This window comes from Tursiops truncatus, chromosome 9 (assembly GCF_011762595.2).
Source record: "Tursiops truncatus isolate mTurTru1 chromosome 9, mTurTru1.mat.Y, whole genome shotgun sequence".
NCBI lineage: Eukaryota > Metazoa > Chordata > Mammalia > Artiodactyla > Delphinidae > Tursiops > Tursiops truncatus.
In genome coordinates, this window is record NC_047042.1 from 49,744,675 (window position 1) to 49,772,479 (window position 27,805).

Below are 27,805 nucleotides of genomic sequence, written 5' to 3' on the forward strand. Positions count from 1 at the left end.
TTAGCCATAAAATATAATACATTTCTTGGTAAATTTTCCTAAATTTTACGCTTAAAGCTTCATAATCTTTCCTAATAAAAGAAATCTATAAGCTCTTGAGTACACAGCAAGTTTGGGAGACATTTTTTATCCAAAAAGAAGTTCCTCAGAATTGTTCGTGAAAATGCTAAAAGATAAGGTTATCAGGTTATCTGTTAATCAGTTTGGCCATGACATAAAAGTGTACCTTTGCAGACTGGTCCAGTATATGATGATTATGTCCCACTAGAAGCAGCAGTTCATTTTATTAAACTGGAAAAGAAGGTGATTTAGCAAAAATTGTATTCTTTCCAGGTTGTGTTGACTGCCTGGGAAACACCTTTTTCATTATTCTTCTTGTGGTAGCCTTAACAGTTTTCTAATAAGGTATACAAAGAAAATTTGACCAGGTGATATTATGTGCAAGTTAATAACATCTCTTTCTCCACCAAACCACCCTTTTACTTGAATAATTATATACTAATTTTATAAACACAAAGCATGTTATTTGGATAATGATGCCAGGGTAACTGCAACAAAATTGGTGAATGTCTGAGTAGGAAAATTGAATTTATACCTGGTGCTGTCTTTTTCTGGTGGTTTTGGATTCCTTGGGTTGCCCTTAGTATGTTTAGGTGTTTTAAATACCCTAAGAGTGTCTTGAATTTATTTTATCCAGAGTATAGATTCGTATTCCTCCAGTCAAGATGTGTTAAAAGCCTATTGCCTAATTTTCTTTAATTTTACAGAGAACAATAGACTAGCCACTAAGAACAGTTATTAAAAATTGTCAGTTTTCAACTTAAAATCTATGAACGTTTGGTATTTCCTTAAACGTTTGGGGAAACTTTTTTTTTCCCCCAGTTGTATTTGCCTTATTTTAAAATTTGTTTTTATGTGTTATTTAAAATTTAGTAAGAATACAGTGTCCTAAATTCTAAAAATCATTTTCGTACCTTTTTTTTGCCTTGCCACAGTGAAGGCCAGCAGACATACACAAGAAGATGTTTGTTCTTTATACCAGGATTTGACAATGGACATGAGAACAGTTGCCATCTTGCCCAGCTTTGGCATAATCATACCATGTTTTCCTAACCAGTCAGTCAGATAAGTTGGAGGGGTAAACGTGAGGGGTTTTACATTTCTCTAGAAGCTCCCAGATTGAGGCCTTTGTTTGCTTATTATGAGAAGGTGCTTGGTTAGAGTTTTCAAAGGAGGTTATAACCTTTGAAGGAGCTCTTCGTAGCCTGAGAAGTTATTTTATTTCTACTTAAAGAATCAGGTCTTTATAGTCTTACTTAGTTATTATGTGTTCATCCGTAAACATTTTCAACTCTAGAATTTGTGCTCAAGAAGTATAAGTGGCAATAATATCAAATACCACTTTAAATGGTGTTTAGCCCCAAAGAAGAGATAAATGTTGGAATTGCTGTAATATTTCAGATCACATCATTAATGAAATCACTGGATTTATACTGAGTGGTAACAATCACTGTTGCATATTTTTCCAATTACTTGAGAACCTTCTGTGTTTGGTTGCTGGAATGTTGCCATGGTCACGTTCTGTGCTGGGTATGGAGTGGTGCACTGTGGAGTCAGTGGCAACCCAGGACACCCAGGCTTGGAATTAGGCTATCAGAGAAGTCTGCATTGTGTTGAAGCCACACTTGACATGGACCAGAAGGTTCTGAAGAAACTAGTGGAATCCATCAGTAATACTGTCAAGAGCTGTAAGTACTGACCAAATATCCAGCACTGCCTGAACATATTCAATCAAATAGAAACGTTGGTAGACATACTAGTTGGACCTTAACAAGTGCTTTGTAACCCCCCAGAAGTAGAGTTGCTCTATTTTCTATCTAGTATTTTGGCCATTTAAAAAAAATAGTTAGCAAGTGAATGATTATCCCTGCACTTACTCTGAAAATATTTTAATCATCAGATGTCCTAAAATATACTGCATACATGGGAAGACTAGCATGAGAATTTACATGACATCATAAATGCTAAAGGATTATCAGCCAACCAAGTACTGATTTTATTAATGGTCTGAAATTTAACCAGAGATTCCAAAGTATAAAGGTGTACTTTGGCAACTTCCCCGAGTTCTCTGGCACAAAAGCCATAGAGGCAGATAATTGCTGTACTTCACAGTGTTGATAGAGATACATAAGATAGTTCAGATGTTGAAGAAAGATGGTGCTTTTGCACATGGCAAGTGTTTATTAAAGCTAAGCTAATTTAACAGATTTTTTTAGGAATCCTTGCCCTTCCAGACCTTAAAAAGTAATCCTGTGAATATTTGTTTCTCAAGCCCGGCCACAAGCAATCCTGACTGATAATTCTAAGAATTTGTTTTTATACTTTAAGGAAATTACTTTTATTTCAGCCGGCTTTACAGTAAGCCTCATTATTGGGTGCTTCCATTTTCCATTGTGTGACCTTGGCAGGATAGTCACCACCTTGTCTGAGAATCTCATTGTGGACATAATTCAGTTTTTTCTTTTCTCAGTTGGATTTTAAATGATCTAAGCTCCTCAAGCACTTCTGGGCCCTGTTTTCCCATCGTGCTGTTATACTACCCTTTAAAATCCATCTGGCAGATTTAGCCAATATTGAATATAGTATGAAATGCCTGTTGTCATGTGCTACTTTCTTAACAGCCTAGTTTTATAACATTCAAAAGGAAATTTTGCATGCTTTAAAAATCTGACTCCTCTCCCCATCCTAATGAAATTATTTTTAGCAGTGTCTGCTACCCATATGTGTGTTTAATACCGTTATTTGTTATTTGAAAGCAGTTTCTGAAATAGTCTGTAGATATGAGTATGTAATACTTGATGAGACCCATATCCCTTATAGTCTTCTACAAAGAAGATAACTTATAGCTATTTGAAAAAAGGAATAAGTTGCATTCCTTTCTTTTTCCAAAGTTTTTGACACTTAACTGATTTTTAAGTTATTGTTGAAAGTTCAGGCCCTAAATACTGAAACATAGCTATTGACCAGTATAGCCAGATTACTAGATTTCTAACAGCTGATGTTTATTGAGCTCTTCATTGGCAAGACAGTGCAAAATGGTTTATGTTCATCATCTTTATTCTCAGAACAAACCCAGTGAGGTAGGGGATGTTATCCATGTTTTCAGGTGAGGAAACCTCATCTTAGATTGTTTGTGTAAAGCTAACAGTGGACTTTTCTTGTTGAGGCCAGGCTAGTCTGATGCAGAGTCTGCACTCTGTTTATTTTTCAAATTAATCCTACTGATCAGCATTATAGTCCCTCATGGTCTTTCTGTACAGTGTTTTCCCATAGTAAGGGGACTATTAAAATTTGTTCAAATCAGTTTAGTTCTTGAGTCCTTCTAGTTGAGACCAGGATAGACACTGGTCCTCTCATGACTAGAATTTGGTTATTAATGGGTAGGAGAGGGAAGGACTAGAAAGCTAGTGCTGCCTTGACCTTCTCAAGAAGGGACTGTCTTTATTTCTCTTGGTGTACAAAGTTCTAATAATTGCTCTATGTGGCAGAAAGTTGAAGTGATTTTTCCTGGGCTTTGCTTTAGAGCTTCTTGTTAGTCCCTCATGTGCCACATGGCCTCTTTCAGTCGAAGCCACTACCATTGCATACTCTCCTCTCAGATCCTCAGCCGGTTTATCCTCAGTCCAGTAGCTACATTTGACTATTCAAATGTAAATTAAAATTAGGTAGAACTTAAAATCCAGTTTTGGTCACACAAACCATTTTTCAGGGCTTAGCAGCCACATGTGGGTTGTGGCTACCAAATTGGACAGCACAGACAGAATATTTCCATCATCTCGGAAAGTTCTGTTAGACAATGCTGCTCTGGAGTCATGCAAATAAATCTATTTCCTTTTCCAAATAATAGCCCTAATCTGGTGGGAGAGGCAGATAATTACCTCAGGATATATAGTACATGGCTTCATGGTGTGTGTAACCTATGTGTTCTCATAGGGCCCCATGCTTAGTTTAATGCTCTGCTAACACTGACTTAAAATTAATTTTTTAAATAAGAGGCCTGCATTTTCATTTTGCATTGGGCCCACAAATTCTGTAGTTGACACTGGCCACGTACCTCTTATTTGTAGTATGGTAGGAGTATTTCCACCATCAGAATCACCTAAAGGTTTATACTGAAGGTGTAGATCCCGGAGTACCACCCTTAGTATAGTACAAAAAAATCTCTGGAAGTGGGGCCAGGCGTCCAGATTGTTAGCTCTGTGTGTTCTTAGACACTGAAGTGTGAGGGTCCTGATCAGAATTGTCTTTTCCACTTGAAACTTCAGTTCTGTCAGCCAAATGTCAGTCCCGGTTTGATTGATGGTGAGTTGGGAATTGACCCAGTCTTTTTCACACAGATTGTCATTTTTATACTTAGGTACATTAATGAACTTTTTTAAAGATAAGCGAAGAACTTTAAAATTATTCCTAGTAATTTCATGTGGTTTGATTCAACTGCTCATTTTGGCATCTCAAGGTTACTCTGGAGCTTGACTCTCATCCAGCGTATTCCTTAACTTCTCCAGTTTACAAGTGATTGCTTATCATTTATTTAGCAAACATGTATGAGAGCCTTCCACTGTACTAGGCACTGCTGGTTACTGAATAGATATTAACATAAGAATAAGATTTTGCTAAAATCCCAAGTATTATGTGAACTGCATTTCTCTGATCCATTCTTATCAAGCAGAGGAAATAGTTAAATGTAGTATGATTTGACCTTGTGAATTCATGAGCCTGTCTTTTCTGAGCACTCATGAGTTTTTAATACAACTGATCATCTCCTTTAGGACTCAGCCCAGGAACACCTAAGGGCCCATTAGTCCAGCATTTGGCTTTTTCTGTATTTGTGAGACCTAACATGGGCCACGATGTGTGTGTACGTAGATATTTCCTAGCTATGTCTACTAAACAGGCTTAGAAATATTAGCACCCCAATAGTGATTAGCATACCCAGTGACTAGACCTTGGTTTCTAAATACCAAACTAATAAAAGAACCAGATTTCCTTGAAAAAATAGCTGAACAGAGCATAAAGGAAAAACCTACACTACTCCTGCTTTAACACTACTATCATACAGTTCTCCAACTGTGTGGGGGTTTCTCCCAGCCAACAGTTCTCTGTGACATTAGCTGGGTGTCCCTACAATTTAACTCAATTCTGACACTACCTGGAGAGTGTCAGATTCTACCAGTTAAGAGTTCAGTCCTACAAGACTGCTTCTCACCAGATGCCAATCACAAGTCCAGGTTGTTACCTGTGCTTCTGACCAACTGGCTATCAATCCGAGGTTCATACGACCCCCTCCTTGTGTTCAGTTAGTTTGCTGGAGCAGCTTACGGAACTCAGGAAAGCAGTTTACTCTCTAGATTACCAATTTATTGTAAAAGGGTATAATTGGGAATAGCCAGATGGAAGAGATGCATAGGGCAAGGTATGTGGTAAGGGGTGTAGTTTCCAGGCTCTCTCCAGGCACCTTTGTGTGGTCACCAACCCAGAAGCTCCCCGAACCCCATTCTTTGGGGATTTTTATGGAGGCTTTATCACATAGGCATGATAGATCATTAACTCAATTTCCAGCCCCCCTCTGGAGAAGGGGTGGGGGCAGGACTAAAAGTTCCAAGCTTTTGAACATAGCTTGGTTTTTCTGGTGACCAGCTCCCGTCCAGGACCAACCAGCAGTCACCTCATTAGAACAAAAGACATTGCTATCAACAAGGAAATGGCTAAGGGATTTAGGAGCTCTGTGCCAGGAACCAAGGGCCGAGACCTATTTTTTTTTCCCTGTTATCTCATGCAGGGATGATACAAGATGAGCCTGGCAAGTAGTGCCAGAAAGCAAGGCAGTGTTGCAAAAGCAAAAGGATGAGGGTATGTGAAAGAGGAGTCAACTTGAAAACTCCCAATGGCCAAAGCTGAAACAATTTGGGCAGCAAAATTAGTAGCACAGTATTGGTCTAAAATAAATACATGTGACTGCATACTGAAAGAATTGAATAAATAAATGGAAAAGAGACAAATCTTCCTTAGAATAAATTAATAGTATAAATACTTTCCTAAGAAGTGGAGCTTAATTCCCTTTACCTTGAGAGACTGGCTTCTAAAGACTAGATGATGGAAAGGGAAAGTAGTATCAATAGATTCAGTGGAGAAACCTGTAGACTCACTTAACCGAGTGATCGAGGTTATCAGCAGTGATAGGTCATGTTATTGATAATACCGTGTATCTCCTGATACATGACAAGAACAGCACTTGTATTATTCCCCAAAACACAGTCTAATGAGGAAAACGTTAGGCAAACCTAAATTGAACTTATGCAAAGTAAAAAATGTCAAGGTCATAAAAAGGATTAAGACTGAAAACTCACAGGTTGGTGGAGACATGACAACCAAATGGATCCTGGATAGGATCCTAGAACAAAAAAAAAGGACATTAGTGGAAAAACTGGTAAAATCTGTAATTTAGTTAATGATAATGTGCCAACATTAGTGTTTTAGTTTTTTTTGTTTTGTTTTTAATTTATTTATTTTATTTATTTTTGGCTGTGTTGGGTCTTCGTTGCTGCGCACGGGCTTTCTCTAGTTGCGGCAAGCGGGGGCTACTCTTCGTTGCAGTGTGCATGGGCTTCTCACTGCGGTGGCTTCTCTTGTTGCGGAGCACTGGCTCTGGGCACGCGGGCTTCAGTAGTTGTGGCAGGAGGGCTCAGTAGTTGCGGCTCACGGGCTCTAGAGCGCAGGCTCAGGAGCTGTGGTGCATGGGCTTAGTTGCTCCGCGGCATGTGGGATCTTCCCGGACCAGGGCTCGAGCCCATGTCCCCTGCATTGGCAGACGGATTCTTAACCACTGCGCCACCAGGGAAGCCCAGTGTTTTAGTTTTGACAAATGCACCATGGTTATGTTGTTAACATAAGATGTTAACAGGGAGAAACAGCGAAGAGCCCTACTATTGCATCTCTTACGTAAATTAAAATTATTCCAAGCTAAAAAGTTTAATAAATAACACGGGCCAATCTCTAACATATCAACACCATTCTCATTACCCACAGTTTCTCAAGTATCATTTACAGTGGTTCCTTGACCACATGGTTAAGGTCTTTAGATATAATGAAATGTGAGTTGTATGGATAAAACTCAGAAAAATTTACTAGCTTCTGCAGATTGTGTCTAAAATCCTTGATTGTTTTGTTTGATGACTTGTCGGTATTTAACCCAGAGCAGCTGCTGACTCTGAAACCTCGCTTTCTTCGGGGATCCATTTTCACAATGCTGTTGCACTCAGATGTTGATTCTCCATCAGAGTTGAGCAGGGCTAGTTTCAGGAAAGCATTAATATACTATGCACTCCATACAGCGTGTCCACACCTGAGGTTCTTTTTTCTTCATATTCCATAAAAGAAAAAAAACACTTTCCAAGTTTTTGTCCTCAGAGCACCCCCTTCTATGACCAAGTCTTGAAAAGTCACATTGCTTTATTTCCACCATACTCTTGGTTAAAATGGTCAAAAATCCTCCTAGTTTCAAGTGAAGAAGACACAAACCCCATCTTTCTAAAGGAGGGGTATCAAAAGTCTATCATAAGAAGAGCATATGAGATGGGATAGATTGTTAAAATCGTCTTTGGGAAAATACAACCTGTCACATCTGGATTCACCATTTGTAAGGTAGTTTCAAGAATCTACTGCCAAAGTGATCTTCCTTAAATGCAAATCTGATCCTGTTAACTTGCCAGCCAAAATTTTTCAGTAAGCCCCTCGTAAAGTCAAACAATTCTGCCACCTGGCCACACCAAACTTTGTGGCTCTCCGAACATGCCTCCCTGCCTTCAAGCTGCCTCCTCTAGCAAATGCTTACTCCTTTGATGGCTTTAGCTCAAGTGACACCTCTTCCTGGAGCCCCTTCTTAATCTCTTATCGCCTCCCCCCTGTTGATGATGCCTTTCTTTGGGTCACTACCAAACACCATCAAGCCTAGTGTTTGTGATACTTCATTGCACTTTTATCTCTTGACTAAAGTGTAATAACTTTGAGGGCAGGAACCATGGTGTATTCATTGCCTGGTTCATGGCAGGCCCTTAATAAATGCTTATTCGATGGATAAAAATTACCTTTATGTCAAATTTGGAGCTATGTGTGAAGCCTGCGAATCTAATTCAGTTCATAAAATAGTATTACTAGGTACCTTTGTAATCGCTTATTCTATAGATTTATCAACCATTACCCTAAGAGTCAAGTCATTCTCTGACCATATTAGAAACCCTAATGTAAACTGCATATTTGCTAGGGGTTCTCATTGGTTTCGGATGGGTAACTTGAAATCATCTCAAAGAAAAAAATCTAACAATATGTCTTTGCCCCCACCTCCCCCCGCCAAAAAAAAAAGGGAGGGAGGAAAAGGAAGAGAAAAAATAGTAATAATAACCAGCTTTCCCTCCTAACTCTTTTAGTTCTCTCAAATAATCTTGAATTCATAGAATCAGACTTTTAGAACCTGAAGGAATCTCAGAGATCATCTAGGATAATACCCAAATTTTATAGGTGAGGACTTGAGGCATAAACAAGCTGAATTGTCCTAAGTCAGCTATATAGGATAAGAAATGGAAGTGGAACCCAGATACTTAAGTCTAGCCAAGCCACGAAGCCTAATCCCTTTGTTTTCTGTCCTGACAGTGCATTAGAATCACTGTGTGCTGCTTAAGCAGCATCTCGGGCTCCCTACCTGCTTTCTGACTTCATTTCCACCTCCCTAGCCAAAGCCCTATCACTCCAAGCCTGACTTCTATGCTTCCAGTTTTCCCCTTCAATACAACTTCACCAGATGTGTTTCTTAAACCACTCCTCAGCCCTTAGAGCATAGAAGAATCAGCTGAGCTCTTGTTTCAAAGCTAACCCCTAGGCCCACTGTTAGCAATTCTGATTTAGGAGGTCTGGGGCAAGGCCTGATAATCTGCATATTTAACAAGTATTTAACAAGCCGTGAGGGGGGATGATTTTGACGCAAAGGGTCCAAAGATGACACCATGAGAAACCCTGCTCCAGTAAAATAAATGTTAATCCTCTGACTAGGTATTCAAGGCCCTCTACCATCAGCCTGTCCTCTTCAATCTTGCTTTTCACTTCTTCCCAACTTGCTGTGCTCCCAATAAAAAGTGTTCTACCTCAACCCCAATTCTTCCTCTTTCCTTCACTCATGTAATTCCTCTTCCTGGAAGTCTCCACTTCTTTACCACCTTCAATACATTCCTTCCTGTATAAATACTATACATTCTTCAAGGCCCATTTCGAAGTCTACTCCCATGAAAAAAGCACAACTCTTCTTTCCCATACTGATTCCTCTTCATATGTCTATAGTGGTGAGTGTTATACCACATAATTTATTATTTATATACTGTCTTATGAGAGTTCTAAGTAAAGCCTGTCTTGATTGTGTGAGCTCTTAAGTAGCAAGTCCATGTCATACTTTTTTTTTTTTTTTTTTTTTGGCTGCGTTGGGTCTTCATTGCTGCGCAGGCTTTCTCTAGCTGTGGTGAGCAGGGGCTACTCCGTTGCGGTGCGCGGGCTTCTCATTGCAGTGGCTTCTCTTGTTGCAGAGCACGAGCTCTAGGTGCACGGGCTTCAGTAGTTGTGGACACGGGCTCAGTAGTTGTGGCGCACGGCTTAGTTGCTCCGCGGCATGTGGGATCTTTCCAGAGCAGGGATCGAACACGTGTCCCCTGCATTGGCAGGCGGATTCTTAACCACTGCACCACCAAGGAAGTCCCTGTCACACTTTTTTAAATCACTAGAGCATCTAGAATCATAGGAACAAAATAGCTGCTTAGTAAAATATATTTAATTGGGTTGGAGAACTCAGTGGTTAAATCTAAGTTGTATCCATTTGTATTTTCATTTTACAGTAAAAAAAAAGTGAAGTAGAGTGTCTCATAAGAATTTTTCACAGCTTGGTGGAAAGAGCTGTTGTAAGACTTGATAACAGTGGACTAGATCATAACACATTTCGAGCCATCCTGCACAGCATATTTGGAATGACTGATGATATGCTAATGAATAGGGGTAAGAACTCATGGAGACTGAAATGGGCCAAGCTGAGATGACAAATATGTATATATTTATTTATATATATATGTTAATACATGGCAAGTTTTCACCAAAGACTTTGCATTTTTCAATACCAGAATTAGACGATTCTGGTAGTGCTACCAATTTAAAACAGTAAATTTGATTTGATTGTGAGGATGGTTTTTAATATAAACTCACTCAGAATTTCATATTTCATAGCTATACCATTTTGAGAAAGAACCAGTAATGACCTAAATAAGCTAGCAGTATTGATTTTTTTTAAAAGATAAGCTTGTGGTTTCAATTGTCTTTGGAGTCATATGCTGTGTAGACATGTAAATTATTTACTTCTTCAGCACAAAAAAAATGAGAATTACTCATTATATTGAAAAAAATCAATGAAACAATTTTATTTTCAGAATAGGAAATTTAATGTGATCCAGTCAGTTTCACTAACAGATTTTTAGTGTTCAACTTGATATGTCTTGATGTATGTATACACCATTGAAACCATAACCATAATGAAAATAATTAATATATCTATCACCCCCAAAAGAGTCAATAATATTTTATAGGATAATTCTAAGATTTCACTGGTAATTTAAAAAATAATGTGTTATTTTGGTAATTTATCTTTAGGTATTATACAGATTCTTTAGAACAGGATTTTGCCACTCTTTAGAATAAAAATTATCACATTGATTATCCCTACTGTTGGTCTTTTTTTGCTGATAGTAACTGTACAAAACATCACAAGTGAAGCTCATAATTGACCATGGAGGAGAATGGCTTCTTTCTATAAAAATCTGTTGGAAATACATTTCCAGTAATTTTGACTCTTTCAAGAAAGATTGTGTCAAAAACTTTTTTCCCCCTCATTTTGGGAGGAAAGATTTTTTTAATCTCTTAATAATACTCTTGAATTATAAAATAGCTATAAATTACAATACACTTACACGTTCTTTTTCCTTCAGTATTTTTTGCATTTGACAAAGACATAACTACATAAATGTGAAAGAGTGTGTTAAAGGATTATCAGTGTTTTTTCGAGGGACTTTTGAAGAAAAGCTGAAGTGTAAGATTTCTATGTTATTATTAACTTAGTAATATATATTGTCAATTTTGTATTAGTTAATCCTTATATTTATTTATTTTGGCTGCGTTGGGTCTTCGTTGCTGCTCGTGGGCTTTCTCTAGTTGTGCTGAGCGGGGGCCACTCTTCACTGTTGGACACGGGTTTCTCATTGCGGTGGTCTCTCTTTGTTGCGGGGCACGGGCTCTAGGCACTTGGGCTTCAGTTGTGACACACAGGCTCAGTAGTTGTGGCTGGTGGGCTCTAGAGCACAGGCTCAGTAATTGTGGCGCACGGACTTAGTTGCTCCGCGGCATGTGGGATCCTCCTGGACCAGGGCTCGAACCCGTGTCCCCTGCATTGGCAGTCGGACCCTCAACCACTGCACCACCCGCGAAGTTCCTAAATATTTTTTTAATATAAATTCATTGTTCTCTATATCGCCCTTGCAAAAATAGTTCATGAAAGTTATAAAAACAAAAACAAAACACAGATGAAATGGGTGTCCTATTTTATAGGAGAGTCCCTAGATCCGGAGTCTCCAAACACTTCCTTCACTAGTTCTGTAATACCCCAGTGTCACCAGGATGGCTCTTCGGCTTAAGGCCCAGGCAAAGGACAGCAACTGAAGTTCAGGACATGTGCCAACTCTGATCAGCTGGCAAGGCTGAGGTTTCTGGGGCTGCCTCTGGGCTCAGCAGAAAATGGCCTTGAATATGGGGCAGCATATAGTTCACAGTGAGGCTATTCCTTGTCTTTCCATCAGAGAAAATGTGAGGGATTGACACAAAACACGATAAAACACACAACCCTCAGACACCAATACTCTAGTGTTAGACTAAAAAGAGAGGAAAGAAGGCTGAGACAGTGAAAGAGGAAAGAAGGCTGAGACAGTGAAAGCCCAGAGGAAGGAGGGTTATAAAGGGAGTTTCCTACAGAAAAGGACCAGGGATTCCAAAGACAAAGATCTCCCAGTTCACAATTTTGTAGGAACAGCTCTGGCCTCACCTCACCCTTACCATTGATGTGACGTATATTATCTGTGTTTTACACCTCCTGTGCCAGGATTTGGGGTGTGAAACCCTGGAAAGAGAATAGGAACAATTTTAAGTAGCAGTTTTCAAGGGAGCAAATTGCTTAAAGTGTCAAATTACTTAAGAAAAGAATGCAGAGTTCTGAGTATATAAGGAAATTTTTATCCCTTCTTGTTCTTCCACTTGAATTTGGATTTGGGATGTTCAAAAGATCTCTAAATTAAACACACGTTTCAAAAATGATAGCAACATTTTAAAAACTCACCAACTTTAGTTGACCTTTATGACTTTTTTGTTTCTCTGTTTTGTGGGGGGGGGGGGGTTCCTTTTTTTCTTTTCTCTTTTTTTTTTTTTTGCTTTTTTAAAAAATTGAAGTATAATTGGCATACATTACATAATTCTTTTTTTTTCTCCTTACAACATTATGTGCTTTTCTTCCCCCACTTTTCTCCAATCTAATTTTTCACGGGATAACACGTATATATAGTTGTCACTTTAGTTTCTTATAGTTGCAGTGTTCTTACAGAAAAGTCTCACTGAGAAATGAAAAGTTAAGTTTCGTGGTTGTAAATTCTTGTGAAAGTGGTCGTGACATAATGCAGCTAGACATGATTGAATAGCATCACACTATCAAGAATTTTTTCCTCCTCTAATCCCACTTCCTAAAAATGTTTCATATACATTTCAAGATATGTTAATTTGGGGAAAATACTACTTCTAGTAGGGTTGTGTCACAAACTCATATATGCTATATATTGGAGAAATGCAACAAAAGACAGAATTAATCTGATGCTTTGGAATTTTATACCTGTTTTTTTTTTCTCCCCCGCTTCGTCCCTTCCTATCTTTCTCCTGCTCTCTCTCCCTCCCTCCCTCCCTTCCTCCCTTCCTTCCTGTCCTAAAACATTTAACTAGATTACAAACTCCACAAGAACTCCTTCACTGTTATATTCCCAGGACCTGAGTAAGGTCATTTGTGGGATGAATGAGTGAACTGTAGTAGTGCTTACACAGTGCAATGGAAGTCATGGAAATCACTCTCTAGGGAGAGATGGATCATTTTGGATAGTGCAGATGGGTAGACCCCAAGGAGGTGACAGACTCACTACCCAAATATATTGAAAAATGTTCTTTGTCAATGATATAGTGAAGTGTACACACTAGTTTTTGCACTCTATGTAAGAAGGACATTATAACATTAAGATACACACATATTTATATGTATATGTGTGTATATATATATGCACTATATATGTATGTGTAAATTCTTTCTTTTCATATCCCCAGGGGTATTTAATCTTGTGGAAAGATTTATAAAATTCCTCCACTATGTAGAATATAGGTTGTATAAATTGTTTTTATCCTTCTTTAATTACATATTGAAATAACTAAGGAGAAGACTAATGACATTTTAACTGCTCTTATCCAAGTCTTTAAATTTCGTATGCTTTAAAAAGTCTGTTTTGAAGTTTACTGTTTCAATGGTGATGGTTACATTTCTCGAGAGAAAACGTTTGACATGCTGAACAGTCTACACCAACAGTCACCTGAAGAAGATACTGATGAAGGAATAAACGAGTTGGTGGATACAACACTGAAGAAAATGGTAAGAATAAAAAAAACTGTAATTCATTATATCTAATCAAATGGATGTTAGATAAAGCTAAAGATGAAGAAATGATTTATTTCCCTACGTAATGAACGTAACCATTATGAGGGCAGGAGTTTGTTCTCTGCTCTATCCATTGCCTAGAACAGTGCCTGGCTGATAGTGGCTACTTAAAAAATATTTATGGAATGCCTGGGTGATTAAATGAATCACTACATTAAATGAATGTTAATTTTATTATTTTAAAATATTTTACTATCAGTAAAACCTCATTATTTGGGAAGTGGGGTGACAGATTCAGTTCTTTTAAAATTGGATGCAAATGTAGTCTGTCTTCATGACTTTTGCTCTCTAATCCATCTAAACACTCATTATAAAGTAATAACATAATAAAAATAGTTGTCCCTTATAAATTGCTTACTATATGCCAAGCCCATCACAGAACTTTAATATATGAACTCATTTTATCCTCAGAACAACTCTATGAAGTTGAAATCATTCTCTCTACTTTGCAGATGAGAAAACTGAAGTGCAGATAGGTTTATACAAGGTCATGATAGAAAATGAGGTGCAGAATTCATCTTTCAATGAAACTAATAATACCTCTTTATTATGGACATAGTGATTTCTCTCTTTTTCTTACCGTGACCCTAAACTGGATACCAGTGAAGGTTTATGACTCTAAGGTGGCCCGGGCCCAGCTCACCTCCATTACTTTGGAGCTCAGGAAAGTAACAGATGATGAGGTCTGCCGAGTCTCAGATTCAGCTAACGCAGACTTCAGGATGTCCTCTTCCATTAGAAATACTCAAGAGCCATGGCTAAGACTGAGGGTAGACTTCTTGAGAGACAGTATGCTTCCCACTACCACACCCACCCCCTTCTTTTTTTGAAAGAAAGTTATGGAGTGAATCTTTTTCTGAAAATTATTCAAACCTTTCTTTAAACTAGACTCTCAGCAACCCTGATTTAGTTATGCCCAGAAGTGAAAAAACAAGGACCCATTAAATCAAATCCAAATTGGATTAAGCGGTTAAAGGTATTCATAATCTACACACATGCTCCCTCCATGATTAAATCTTCCATAGTCCCTGTCATGAATACTCCATTCCAGGCTGGTCTGTCTTCTTCCTGACTTGCATTCCTGCTTACTGTCATAATCCATGTTGGGCCATTCGTCTGCATTTCCTCCTGACACCTCTCCACCTATCTAGATCCCAAACATCCCTAACGGCCTAACAGTAATCTGCAAGCTTCTTCTCATGACCCTAGTCCATCTTGAATTGTTACTGTTCTCTCAGTGCCTTGCTCCTTATTAAGCAACTTCACTGTTATACTTTTTACATTATATCCTTATCTCAAGTAAGAGATCCTTTGAGAAACAAAGCTAAAAATTAAGCTTAAAAATCTTTGGCACTTATTTTATCACAAAAGTATTATAATGGGCTTCCTCTAATTTTCTTATTTCCCCAATTAGGGTATAAGTCCGTTAGGGACAGGGTTTTTATATGTCTAAGGTAATTCAGGTATCTTAGCCTGCTTGGGCTGCTGTAACAAAATATAGACTGGCTGGCTTAAACAACTGGAATTTATTTCTCACAATTCTAGAAACTGGGATGTCCAAGATTAAGGTGCCAGCAGATTCACTTACTCACTGAGGGCTCTCTTCCTGCCTTGCTGACAGCCACCTCCTCAATGTGGCCTCACATGGCAGAGAGAGGGAGCTTTGGTCTTTCTCTACTCACAAAGACACTAATAACATGATGGGGCCCTACCTTCATGACCTCATCTAAATCTAATTTACCTCCTGAAGTCCCCCACCTCCAAATATCATCATATTGCAGGGGTTAGAGCTTTTAAGGCATGACCTTGGGAGGTGGGGAGAGACAAACATTCAGTTCATACCAGGTATGCCTATTAGACTAATAGGAACAAAGTAAGCGGCCTCCATAAATTAGTACCTTTTGATTTGTGTAAGCAGTGCCTACAGAAGTGTGAACTTACAGTTTGACTTGGTAAAATCTTTTATTCTAGACAGTTATTTTCCATGCAAAATTAAAAACTACTCTATCATTTATCAAGAAATTATCTCCTCTCTAGGATTATGACAGCAATGGCAAGATATCTTTTGCAGACTTTGAAAAAGCAGTGAAAGAAGATAAACTTTTGTTGGAAGTGTTTGGACCATGTTTACCAGACGCAAAGGTACAGTGCCAGCAGCCAAACTGGTTGAGGGAAAATTTCAAAGAATCAGAAAAGAAATACTTGCTAGACACCTACCTCTGTAGGACTTCAACACACTACTGAAGTTCGGGCAACCATGAAGATCTCAGCCCCATCCTAACATTTGTGACCCAAGACAGTAGTGACTAATTATATTCAAGACCTTTTTTGAGCTTGTAACCACCTTAGCCATACACAATTCCTAATTTCCTGTAAATATTTTCCCCCAAAAAACCCGAGGTATATTGGCTTGCTTAAGGGATAGAACAGTAAATACAGAGTGGTTTCAGCAAGTACCCACCATAAACTGCTAGGAGGAAACTTGATCTCTTTCTCTTGTTTGTTGTCAAACAATGAGAATAAATTAAGCTTTTAAAATTTTGGACACGTATAGTACTTTATAGTATTTTATTTGTGCTCATGAAGGATTTTCCAGTATGAATATGACAAAGGTTTTCTGAGCTGGAAGAGTCAGCCTGATAATTAATTTCACTAATTAACATTTCCTTTTTTTTTTTTGCGGTACGCAGGCCTCTCACTACTGTGGCCTCTCCCGTTGCGGAGCGCAGGCTCAGCGGCCATGGCTCACGGGCCCAGCCGCTCCACGGCATGTGGGATCTTCCCGGACCAGGGCACGAACCCGCGTCCCCTGCATCAGCAGGCGGACTCTTAACCACTGCGCAACCAGGGAAGCCAACATTTCCTTTCTTAATTCTTCCTTTGACCAACTGTGCTTTGCAAACGTGATATAGGAAGAAACTTTTTATTCTCTGCAGTAATTTAGATGGTGATTTTGTGGATGAATTTGCATACTGTTAAGCTATCCTTAGCTATGTCAGCTCATCTAACTTGTCCCGTTGTCGTTTACTCTCACAATTTAATTTTGTCTGGCAACCTGATGGGTGAAAGAGTTCAGAATAATGGACTGGATTGGAGTTAATTACTTAGGTTCAGATGGAACACCAATGGTTCTTCAGCTGCTCCCCAAGTGTTCATCTGTAAGCCAGTTATCTAGAGCCTTACTATTCGAAGTGTAGTCTGTGTACCAGCCGCAATGGTTATCACCTAGGAACTTGTGAGAAATGCAGAATCTCGGACCCCACCTCAAACCAGCTGAATCAGAGGTTTTGTTTTTGTTTTAAGTGCTTGACACAAGAAAGGTTTATTTTTTCTCTCATTGTGGTCAAATTTTGTGTATGCTGGCAGGGACAGGAGGGCTGGCCTTCACACAGTCACAGATCAGGAATCCACTCAAGAACACAGAACCCACTTAGCAGCTCCTCCCTTTAGGGCTATCAGAGAAATTTTTTTTAATTGAAGTATAGTTGATTTACAATGTTGTGCTAATTTCTGCTGTATTGTGGTAAAATACACCTATCATAACATTTACCTTCTTAACCAATTTTATGTGTACAGTTCAGTAGTGTTAAGTACATTCATGCTATTGTGCAACCAATCTCGAGAACTCTTCTCATCTTGCACAACTGAAACTCTATACCCATTAAGCAACTCCCAATTTCGGCCACCCACCAGCCTCTGCCACCACCATCAGAGTCTACATTTTAATAAGACAAAAGGTGGAGATTCACAGCACCTTAAAATCTGAGAAGCCTGATCCAGAGAGAAACTTGCTTTTTCCAACTCTATGCTGAGGTGACTAATGTATTTTTTTAACTGAGAGTGCAGCAAAAAGTATAGTTGACCCTTGAACAACACGGGTTCGAACTGTGAGGGTCCACTTGTATGTGGATTTCTTTTTCAATAAATACATACTACAGTACTGCATAATCCATGGTTGGTTGAATCTGAGGATACAAAACAGCAGATATGGAGGGCAGACTGTAAAGTTATATGTGGATTTTTGACTGTGTGGAGGGTCAGCAACCCTAACCCCGTGTTGTTCAAAGGTCAACTATATATCTAATTAATTACCTCACAAGGAGGTAGAGCCAGACAGACACCTTGCCTGCAGCTTCTTTTAATACCATCCACAACTAAGTGCCTTCCTAGCAAGTTTGAATCAGTAAGTCATAAATGAAGGTGGAACTTCCTAACTTTTATATTCAAATTCAATCCATTAGGCAAGAGGCCCTTAGGACAGGGAGAAAAACAGACACCATTTTGTATGGCCCTCCTTAGGTTATTGTTATCAGTAAAAAAAAAATAAAATAAAAGGAAACAGCCTGGACATACTTGGATTTCCAATTATGTGATGCACTGCCAGGAAAAAAAAAATGTGGAAGTGCTAAAAGTAGTGGTAATAAAAGTCTAGCATTTACAAATACTGATTTGTTTCTGCCATAGATGAAGTAAATTACTCTTTGAAGTTAACTAAATCATATAAGCTTCTAATTTTAGCTTTGTTCTAATAGTTTAACTTTTTTGCTTTATAGAATTGTCTTGATTTTGAAGCTCTGGCATTCCAACACATCCTGACTTCTAGTTTTTGAATGTGAATTACTCAAAATTATTAAATTCAGAAACAGATCCTAGTTGCCTATATTTATATTATAAAGTTTCTATATTTGCTTCAATTAATTTACATATAGTGATTGCAGTGTGAGAGGTAGTAAGAATGATTTCTGTAATATTAAGTATGGATCAAAATAACATCTATGATAAGTAATGATAAACTAATTAATTAATTTGTTTAAGTTAACCAACAACCTTAGATTTGGGGGCACATATTGTGAATCAGCCATTCACAACCCTCTTTTCTCTTGCTTCCTCAACCACAGAAGTTGGAAACCCAAACATTCAACATTCTAGACTCCTCTATAAGGAACAGCCACGGGCCCAGTTCTAGCCAATAAGATGTAACCAAAGTCACTGGGTGGAACTTCTGGAAAAGTTTTAGTTTTTTTAAGGGACATAATTGGCTGGCATGTATTTTGTCCATGATAAACTAGTTTTAAAAGATGAAACTATATGAGACAAGTAGGATGAATGAAATTACAAAGAGGAGTGCATTAAAAAAAAATACCAGCAGTAAAATCTCTTTAAGAATTAAAATGACAGCCTAAAAATAAAAAATAAATAGGCCTTTAAAAATATTAGTTTACTGCAGACAATTTATATTCTTCTTCTTTGTTTTAAAGGATGATTTCCACGCACACCTTCCAGCTTGTCCTCTGGAGGCTTCGGCACAGATGAAATTACCTAGGTTAAAAAAAGAGAACCACCAACACTATAATTTTTATAGTACAAGAGTAATAAACCATTAGAATAGGTAGGATATACATCCAGTAGTTTAATCTTTGCCATCACATTTAAGGCAGTTAGCCCAAGTTCAAGGTGCAGCCTACGATCTAGGCACAGAGAAAAGTTTTCTGTCCAAACATTGATGGGAGTAAAATTTCGAAAGCCATTTAACAAGAAAGAAATTTTGAGGGGAGAAAAGTAAACATATGCTCTACTTTAACATTCCTTTATAGATCTGTTATTTTATGATGAAGTCACTTGTAATTTTATAAATACAGATAGATACCCTGGTTATGCATAACTTGAAACACTTATAATATTTGATATATTTACAGACATTGAGGCTCCAGTGGGGATGGGGGATGAAAAATTTAAAGAAATAAGCAGAAAATGCTAGAATCCTCAATTTCTTAGGGAAAAATGAAATCAAATACATCAGAACAACGTAGACAGTATAAGTTACAGCACAGTAAGACAGTCTTCACTTAAAATGGAAAATTATTAGAAACCATAGTAAACTGTATTTAGTGTTTCTCCTTTTTGTTGTTCTACTATTTCTATATCTAGGATTTGGACCTAACTCTTTTTTTCTGGAAAATACAGTCAGCTCTAAGATAGCTATGTATCTGTATCTATGTCTCAGTTTAGTTGTATCTGAAGGAAGGGTGCCAGTACAAGCAAAAAAATGTTTAAAGAGGCTTAAGCATAAAAACTGTGTCCATGGATTTTTATTATTATAAAACAATTCCTCATCCTCAACTGGATAATTTTGAGGTTAAAAAAGGGTAAAGAATCTACCTTAGCCTCTCTTAATTACATTGTAAAATATATGTACAACTATGTGAAAAGCACTTTCTGAACCTGAGTTCAAGTATAAGAGAATGGTCTTTCTCCAGCAGATTATGATTTCTGAAAGGCTTGCCCCACGATAAGGTATTTTTCAAACGCTAACTCAAATGTTAACTTTCTTTTATTTGTGCTTAGAAAATGGAAAATGGTTATGTAAATAACATTAAAAAACTGCTACCTAAGTAGAACAATCTAGCTCTAAACTATTTAAGAAATTTAAAATTAAAATTCAGACCTTAAGGGCTAATCTTTAGAAATCTCACCTTCTTTTATGGCTATCTGTATCAAAGAAGCAAAATAAGCATTTGAATTTTATGTAATTTTGAACTTGAGAAATAAATTGTAATAATTTTCCCTCAATGCAGTAGTTCTGTATGTTGGCTCATATTAGAACTATCTGGAGCGCTTTTAAAAAAGGGAGGGCCTGGGCTCCATTCTCACAGATTGATTTAACTGGCTAAAACTACTGCTTTTATATTTTCTACTTAGAGTGATATAAAATGTTTAAAGCAAGGATTAAAGATATCAAAGCAAATACATTTCTGTGAGTCAAATTCAGTTATTGTACTTCAATAGAGAATTGTAGGAAACACATCTAAAAAGTAAAAATGAAAAAAACAAGAATGATAATACTGTAGTTCCCAGAAATAAGTCTCCATTCAGTTGTTAGTCCTGTAACCAAATCGTCTCTTAAAACGTTTTTTTTTTTTTTTAATGATCTTACCTCTTTAAGTTTACTCCGAATTAAATTCGCTGTTGTATTCAACGAGTCATCATGCATGTCTACTTTAGGAATGTCTGGTAACTGAGGGCCAATCATAACCTCATTACTACTTGTGCTTGCTTCAAGAAGAGTTCCACGTTTACAATCATCTTCTCTTCTTCTTTTCCGCTCCTGCAGTTGTGTTGTCCTAGGCATAAATCTGTCAACTGCCTCTGAAGGAGTAATAGCCTTCTGTGCGCCAGGGAAGGCCAATGAATTTTTCAAAGTTTTCATCTGCATTTTTTGCAGAGAGTCATAGTGGTTACAATGCTCCAGTGTTTCATCATGGTTTCTACCATCCTGAGAGGAGTTTGATGCTCTGTCCACATGTTCTCCTGATGAACATGTACATTTGGGGGAGAAACAGCACAAAGGCAACTCACAGGAATAAGGAAGACAAAGATCTGAGTTCCCAGTAGATGTGTTCAAAGAGGCTGCAGGAAATCCAGAGGTCTTCGAATAGAAGTCCTGTCTAAAATCTTTTGTATCTTTATGCTTCTTTGTCATGTAATGATCTTTATATTAGAATTTAAAAGGTGAGAGAAAGGGAAACAGAAATGGTTCATTTATTGTTTTCATCATTCAGAAACATGTACTTTTAAAAAGAAACATCACTTTAAGATGTTAATGAACACTACCCTAAAAAATTTACTTCTTGAGTAGGGAATACATTCACATGGTTTATAAAAAGGATATCTGTCCAGTATGTCTTACCTTTCTTCCTCCCACTTACCCCTCTTTTTCTCCTGTAATACCCATTTCTCTGAACCTTTCTGCTTTCCAGTTAACTCTAAATCTTGCAGAGTTTTTCCATGTCATTACATAGAAAACTTTATGGCTTCAAAGTATTTTACTGTATGAATGTATCATGCTGCATGCTGCTTAGTTTGTATTTGTAGCTTTTAAAGGAGACAATACGCTGGGTCCATATTTTATCATTTCTTTGGTCACACATACAGGTTTTCCTGAAGCTAATTATTCACACAGGTTAAAGTTCAGCATCTACAACTGACCAGAGACTCCCAACAGCTCTTGCCAAAATTTTAGGTAAGTTTTACACTTTATTTCTCTCTTCACACTGCCACATGCCCCTTACTCAATCAGCCATAAACTCATCATATTTGATAGCTGTATGGACACTGTCTTTGTCTTTTAACCAAAGGGTGGAAATTTGGTAATTTGAGCCTCTGGAACTATTCAGATTTCAGACCACACACATTATCTTAGTCCAATTCTGACTGCTCTAGTTCTACAGTCCATGTGCCAGATCCTATGACTCCATTCGGTGCACTGGGAATTTGTGTCTAGGGCAACTTGGATGGGCATATTGGGCATTTGGCCAGCTGGTGTTCATCAAAAGTGGAACTTATCCACTTTTTGCAGTTGTAACTGGCCTGCACATCAGAGGTGTTTCTCACTGCCTTTTGGTCAAAGCCTTAATTCCTCAGCATGGACACAGGCTTTTCAGGCTTTACTTCCTGTCTCCTTTTCTCTTATCTCTCACTGAAGCTGTGTTGTGGTTATCATGTACTACTCACTGTTCCTTAAAATGCATGATGCTCATTTATTCCTCTGGCCCATCTTTCCGTCTCTTCCTCTCCCCTTCCAAGTAATGTCTACTTACCCTTCAGAACTCAGCCACCTCTCTCATCCTTAGGAAGCCTTCCATGAAACAACACCTCTCCCTTCCCAGCCCAGATTACACAGCATTCTGTAAAGAACCCTGTAGTCTACAGATATTGAAAATTGTGATCCTTTACTTGTCTGTTTTCTCACTAGACTGGGAACTCCATAATGATAAACGTAGCAAAATATCTGACACATAGGAGGTGTTGTTTAGTAATAGGCTTCCCATACCTTTATTTTTAGTAGTTCTTGCTACATAAGCATTCCTCTCTTGTAATTTTTTTCTGGTTTCTTCAACTGTCTCAAATTCTGGAGCATAGCACACATGAAGCAATCCACCAAAGAAACTTTGTTCATCCATTTTTCTCTTGGCTATCCTAAACAGAAATACATATCATGGTTTACTAATCTAGATTTACTTAGGATGAAAGCTTAACTAGTATACAATACACTGATCTAAAGAGCAAAGTCCAGCTTTTGCTGTGTATATATATTCTATAGCTTGGGAATTAAGATGCTCTGCTTGTGGATGGTATTGACCCTACTGATCCACTGCATACTCTCTTAGAGCCTTTCCTCCTCTCTCCCAAGAGTCTTAATAGGTTTTAACTAAGTCATCCATACAAGCGAGATTCCCTTTAACCAATATAGGGTCCAGCTTGTTGGTCTGAGGTACACAATCTGTGGTCATGAAATAGAGATTTTTCTCTGTGTTAAGTTAAACGGTGCTTGAGAGTTAGCTCATACCTAATTTAGCCTTTTCAGCACAATGTTTTCCTATAATGGAATTCATATGTAAGAAATTAGTTAAAAATATTGTTATTGTAAACCTTCAATAATGGAGGAAATATTGAATATGTAACAAATAGTTAGAAAATAAGAGGATGGTATTCATTCAACAAATACTTATTAAACATCTATGATGGGCTTCCCTGGTGGCGCAGTGGTTGAGAATCTGCCTGCCAATGCAGGGGACAAGGGTTTGAGCCCTGGTCTGGGAGGATCCCACATGCCGCGGAGCAACTGGGCCCGTGAGCCACAACTACTGAGGCTGCGCGTCTGGAGCATGTGCTCCGCAACAAGACAGGCCTCGACAGTGAGACGCCCACGCACCGCGATGAAGAGTGGCCCCCGCTTGCCACAACTAGAGAAAGCCCTCGCACAGAAACAAAGACCCAACACAGCAAAAATAAATTAATTAATTAATAAACTCCTACCCCCAACATCTTAAAAACAAAACAAAACAAAAAAAACATCTATGACTGGCCAGGAATTACTACAATAATTAGGTACTTCTATGCCCAGGGAAAATGATAAGAAATATTCATTGAGATTTTACCACGTACCGCAGTGTCCTAAGTGCTTAAATGCTTCACTTGAATTAACACTTTACAACAATCTTATGATGAAACTAAGGCCTGGGGAGATTTATAACTTGGCCATGCCCACATTGGTTTGTGGAGCTAGGATTCAAATCCAGATGTCACACTGCATGGTCTACTGTCCTAGGTTGTGTGGGAGATGTAAAAACTCCTTAGAATGAATGCACAATGAGAAAATATGCTTCCCTCACCATAAGGAAATGGCAAGTTGGTTAGAGCAGTGAGACTATACATAAGAGCAACTGGACAACACTACATGACCCTGTGTACCCAAGTGTTATTTGTAGCACAGAAAAGAAAATAAGAATTTTAATAGCCATGGAAGGATGGGTCTTGGAGTGTATTAGTGACAAGAATAGGAATCAACATAAAAAGAGATAAGGCATTTCACATTTCAGCCTTATTGGAGCAGAGAGTTTATGTTATATATAGAAGGATAGAAAAGATGGGGTCAATTCATATAGGTGCATAACAATAGCTCAACAGCTAATCTTTTTTTAAGATTTTTTTGATGTGAACCATTTTAAAAGTCTTTATTGACTTTGTTACAATATTGCTTCTGTTTTATGTTTTGGTTTTTTGGCTGCGAGGCATGTGGGATCTTAGCTCCCTGACCAGGGATCGAACCCACACCCCCTGCACTGGAAGGCGAAGTCTTAATCGCTGGACAGCCAGGGAAGTCCCTCAACGGCTAATGTTTATTGCATTCTGAACAGAAGGCATTTGCTAATCCCTTTACGTGAATTATCTCATTTCATCCTCACACAACTTCAATAAGTAGATCCTTTTACCATATGGATTTTACAGAATACGAAAACAGGTTTAATGGGGTTGAATAACTTGTCCAAGGTCACAATGTAAACAGTGGAACCTGAAAACTTACTCCAAACCCAATCTTTAATCTACCACACTACACGACAGAAAATTGTTAAGTATGGGAATGATCTATGGACAGAGTTTTGGTAAAGCTAACACTTAAGAAAACTGGAGAAAAATAATAAACGGCCATGTTAGGTTATTGGGTAATTCAGGAATGAATGAGAGAGGACAAAATGATACCAATGGGAATAGAGAAAATGAGACACTGCTTAACTTGCATATTACCTTGCACTTTGTAAATTAAGAAATTTAATAAGGTAAACTTCTGTAAAGTCTTCTGCTGGGTATTCGTCCAGAGCATTATACTGTTCAATTGCACCATACAGAGCAAATCGCTCAACTAATTCCTTCATCGCTCCCACTGCAGGAACTCCTTGTATTAATAAGTACCGAGATTCCAAATTGACTGTATATACCTAAAAGAAATGCAGACACATTAAATGTATTTCACAAATAAGCCTAAGACAAATCTGCTCCTATTAAAAAAAAATTGAAAACAAGAACTATTCTGTTCAGAGAGTCTGCAAAAAATAAAGAATCAAAAATTTGCCCCTCTCTCTGCATAAAGAATTCACCCTACGTGTGAAGGCCTCTAGCTAAAGCACCTAATAGACTACCTTCAGTCGACACGTTTTACAGAAGTTGGCTCGGTAGATACGACAGGAAAGAGTTAACATAGTCATTGAGCCTTACCGTGTGACAAGGACTAGTGTAAACGCGGATGATACAATGACTAAAACACAGCCCTGTTTTCACGGAGCTGAGGTTCTAACAGTTGGCTAAAGAGGTCGCAAGAATATCTGGTACCTGAGTACCAGCGTTCCTCACACTCATCTCCAGTGAATGGATGTGACCGCAGCCTTTCAAGATTTTATTTACGTAGGCTAGGCATGTGAAGCTAGAGCTTACATAAAGCTACTGAGGACATTGAATGAAACCAAAATCACTTTACCTTGACAGCGCGAGGCCGTCGCCCCTCCCGATACTTGGCCCGCGAGTCGCACACAGCCTTTTGGACGTGGTGGTCGAATACACCCCCAAGCTCCCCGCCACTCGACGCCATCTTGCCGGTTTGGGCCCTCGCAGAGACGACAACATCCGCCTCCTTGCCCTCTTGTGTATCCAATAAGAGAGAGGGCTGGGTCAAGGCGTGCCGAGATTGGCTGAAGAATCGATAGCGTCAGCCATCGTTTCCTGTGAGCGAGAATTCGGTGAACGAGGTGCCGCCTCCCTGCGGCGCGGCGGAGAGGCCCGGAGAGCCGGAGCAGGCTCGCACGCCCCTCCCGCTACAGACGCTCGGCAGGGCTATGGGCGGGACTAGGGGCGGGGCCGATCGATCTTCTCCGGCTTCGACGTCCTCGGCCTGCCGGATTAGCCCGGGTCGACTAGGGTGAGTGGCCGCGGGAACAGCGCTTGCGGATGATGTGGGGCGGCGGTCGCCTGGCGGGTGCTGGGGGTGACGGGGCGGTCGTGACCGTAGCCTTCACCAACGCTCGCGACTGCTTCCTCCATTTGCCGCGGCGCCTCGTGGCCCAGCTGCATCTGCTGCAGGTAACGCGCCTGCCCCGGACGGGATTCCCGGCCCCGAGTCGAGGCACCTGGTGGGCCGTCTGCGGTCGGCCGGGGCCCAGGTCTGTTAGGGACGCAGCGGCCGCTCAGGCCTCTCGCGGCGGCGGGACGCGGGCTGCTTTGCCCGGGCCGCCGAGCGGTTCAGAGGCCAGACTGTGGGCCGGTCTGGGCGGTCTTTGCAACCATACCACGTCTAGTGCAGCCCCGAGCCTTTGAGTTAACTTGCCGCATTCCAGGTCTTTTATTCGGTGAAACTGGGCTTTCAAACATCCTGATACTCTGCCACTGCGTTCAGCTATTCCTCACTCCAGGTTGGAAAAGCTTTTGAGAAGTCGGGTTTGTCTTTTTGGGTTTTGTTTTGTTTTGTTTCATTTTTAAAGAGTGTTTTTCCTACCAATGATTTCCAGGTGCCTGCACGGCTGTGGCCCGGGCCTCCAGAAGGAGGGGCAGCCTTGGTTTGTGGAGCCCCTGTAGGTTAACAGAGACTGAGCCCTGTGTCCCACGAGCGGGATAGGTTAATAAGATGAAGGTTCTTCCAGCGTCTCCGTTACTCGGAACACCTGTGAGGTGTGCTGGGAATGTGCAGTGAGATTATGCATATTTGGACGTATGTAGTTAGGATTACTTGAACCTCTGCTTTCAGTTGCCGTCTGAACATTGTGATTGTGGTAGTTCATAGCTCTAACCACATCCCTACTTTCATTATTTTAACATAGAGGCACCTGGCCTACGAGTTTGAGTGTGCTTCTGGGGGCAAAAGGATAGAATATTCGAAATCTTTGAAAATCCTGGATGCCTAGTACCCCACTACTGGCTAATCCTTGCAGGAAATATTTAAGAGTTTGCAATAATTTCAAATATCCCACCTTTCCATTTTAATAACTACTTTTCTAGATTATATTTGCCTTGTCTTTCAAAGCACGTTAATTTCAACAGATCCTGCTATTATTTGTTTTACCATAAAGTAGGTAGTCTCTTGGCCTTAATGAGCTCCCTTCATGGCAGGAGATGAGTTAGTTATGTCACCAGATCCCAGGTAGATCCTGCCTGCCCTGTGCTCTCAGTCAGCTTTGATGGAAATTGCCCACAGTGCCTTCAAATCTCCACCTAATGAGTTTATAGGAAACACTCCCCACCTAATGAGTTTATAGGATTGCTTCCTTACAGTAGCTCTAAAATGTGGATGCTGTGTTGCATTCATCACTATTTAAGAATTTAGTGGTCTTGATCTATTTTTAAAATTTTTAGCCTTCAATAAGTATTCATAGGCATTAATTCGTAGATATATTTTTGAAACTTAAATCCCTTTAGCCTTGGAAGAAACTGTTGTTTCGGTCCAGCCTATATCAGCAGAATAGGCCAACTTTTCTCCCCAATTAGAAAAGTAATACATGTTTTATAGGAAATTTGGAAAGCATGGAAAATTATAAACAAGAAAATAAAATTACCCATAATCCCCAAACCTAAAGATAACTAATGTTAACAGTTTGAATCAAACGTTCT

The 27,805-nt window shown here is 39.1% G+C and overlaps 2 protein-coding genes and 1 pseudogene across 5 annotated transcripts in view; 2 read left to right on the forward strand and 1 right to left on the reverse strand.

Annotated features, from left to right (window-relative positions):
- Positions 1-52: 52 nt before the first annotated feature.
- Positions 53-20,122, forward strand: LOC101335905 (calaxin-like; annotated as a pseudogene).
- Positions 18,999-25,853, reverse strand: RBM48 (RNA binding motif protein 48). 3 transcript variants are annotated; one of them, XM_004310981.4, is made up of 5 exons: positions 25,686-25,853; positions 24,959-25,149; positions 22,704-22,849; positions 20,808-21,361; positions 18,999-19,192 (listed from the first exon to the last, which is right to left on the reverse strand). In XM_004310981.4, the coding sequence occupies exons 1-5, from the start codon at positions 25,794-25,796 to the stop codon at positions 19,106-19,108; spliced, it is 1,089 nt and encodes a 362-aa protein (XP_004311029.1). In that variant the 5' UTR covers positions 25,797-25,853; the 3' UTR covers positions 18,999-19,105. The 3 variants fall into 3 exon arrangements, with proteins under 3 accessions (XP_004311029.1, XP_033718954.1, XP_033718955.1); XM_033863063.2 differs by lacking the exon at positions 25,686-25,853 and having other exon boundaries at positions 22,704-22,844; positions 24,959-25,094; XM_033863064.2 differs by lacking the exons at positions 22,704-22,849; positions 25,686-25,853 and having other exon boundaries at positions 24,959-25,098.
- Positions 25,854-26,129: 276 nt separating this feature from the next.
- Positions 26,130-27,805, forward strand: part of PEX1 (peroxisomal biogenesis factor 1) — a 73,619-nt gene continuing 71,943 nt past the window's right edge. For both annotated transcript variants that reach the window (XM_004310979.4, XM_073809715.1), the window contains exon 1: positions 26,130-26,284. In XM_004310979.4, the coding sequence (XP_004311027.1) occupies positions 26,153-26,284 (132 nt within the window). In that variant the 5' untranslated portion in view covers positions 26,130-26,152. The remainder of the gene's footprint in view (positions 26,285-27,805) is intronic.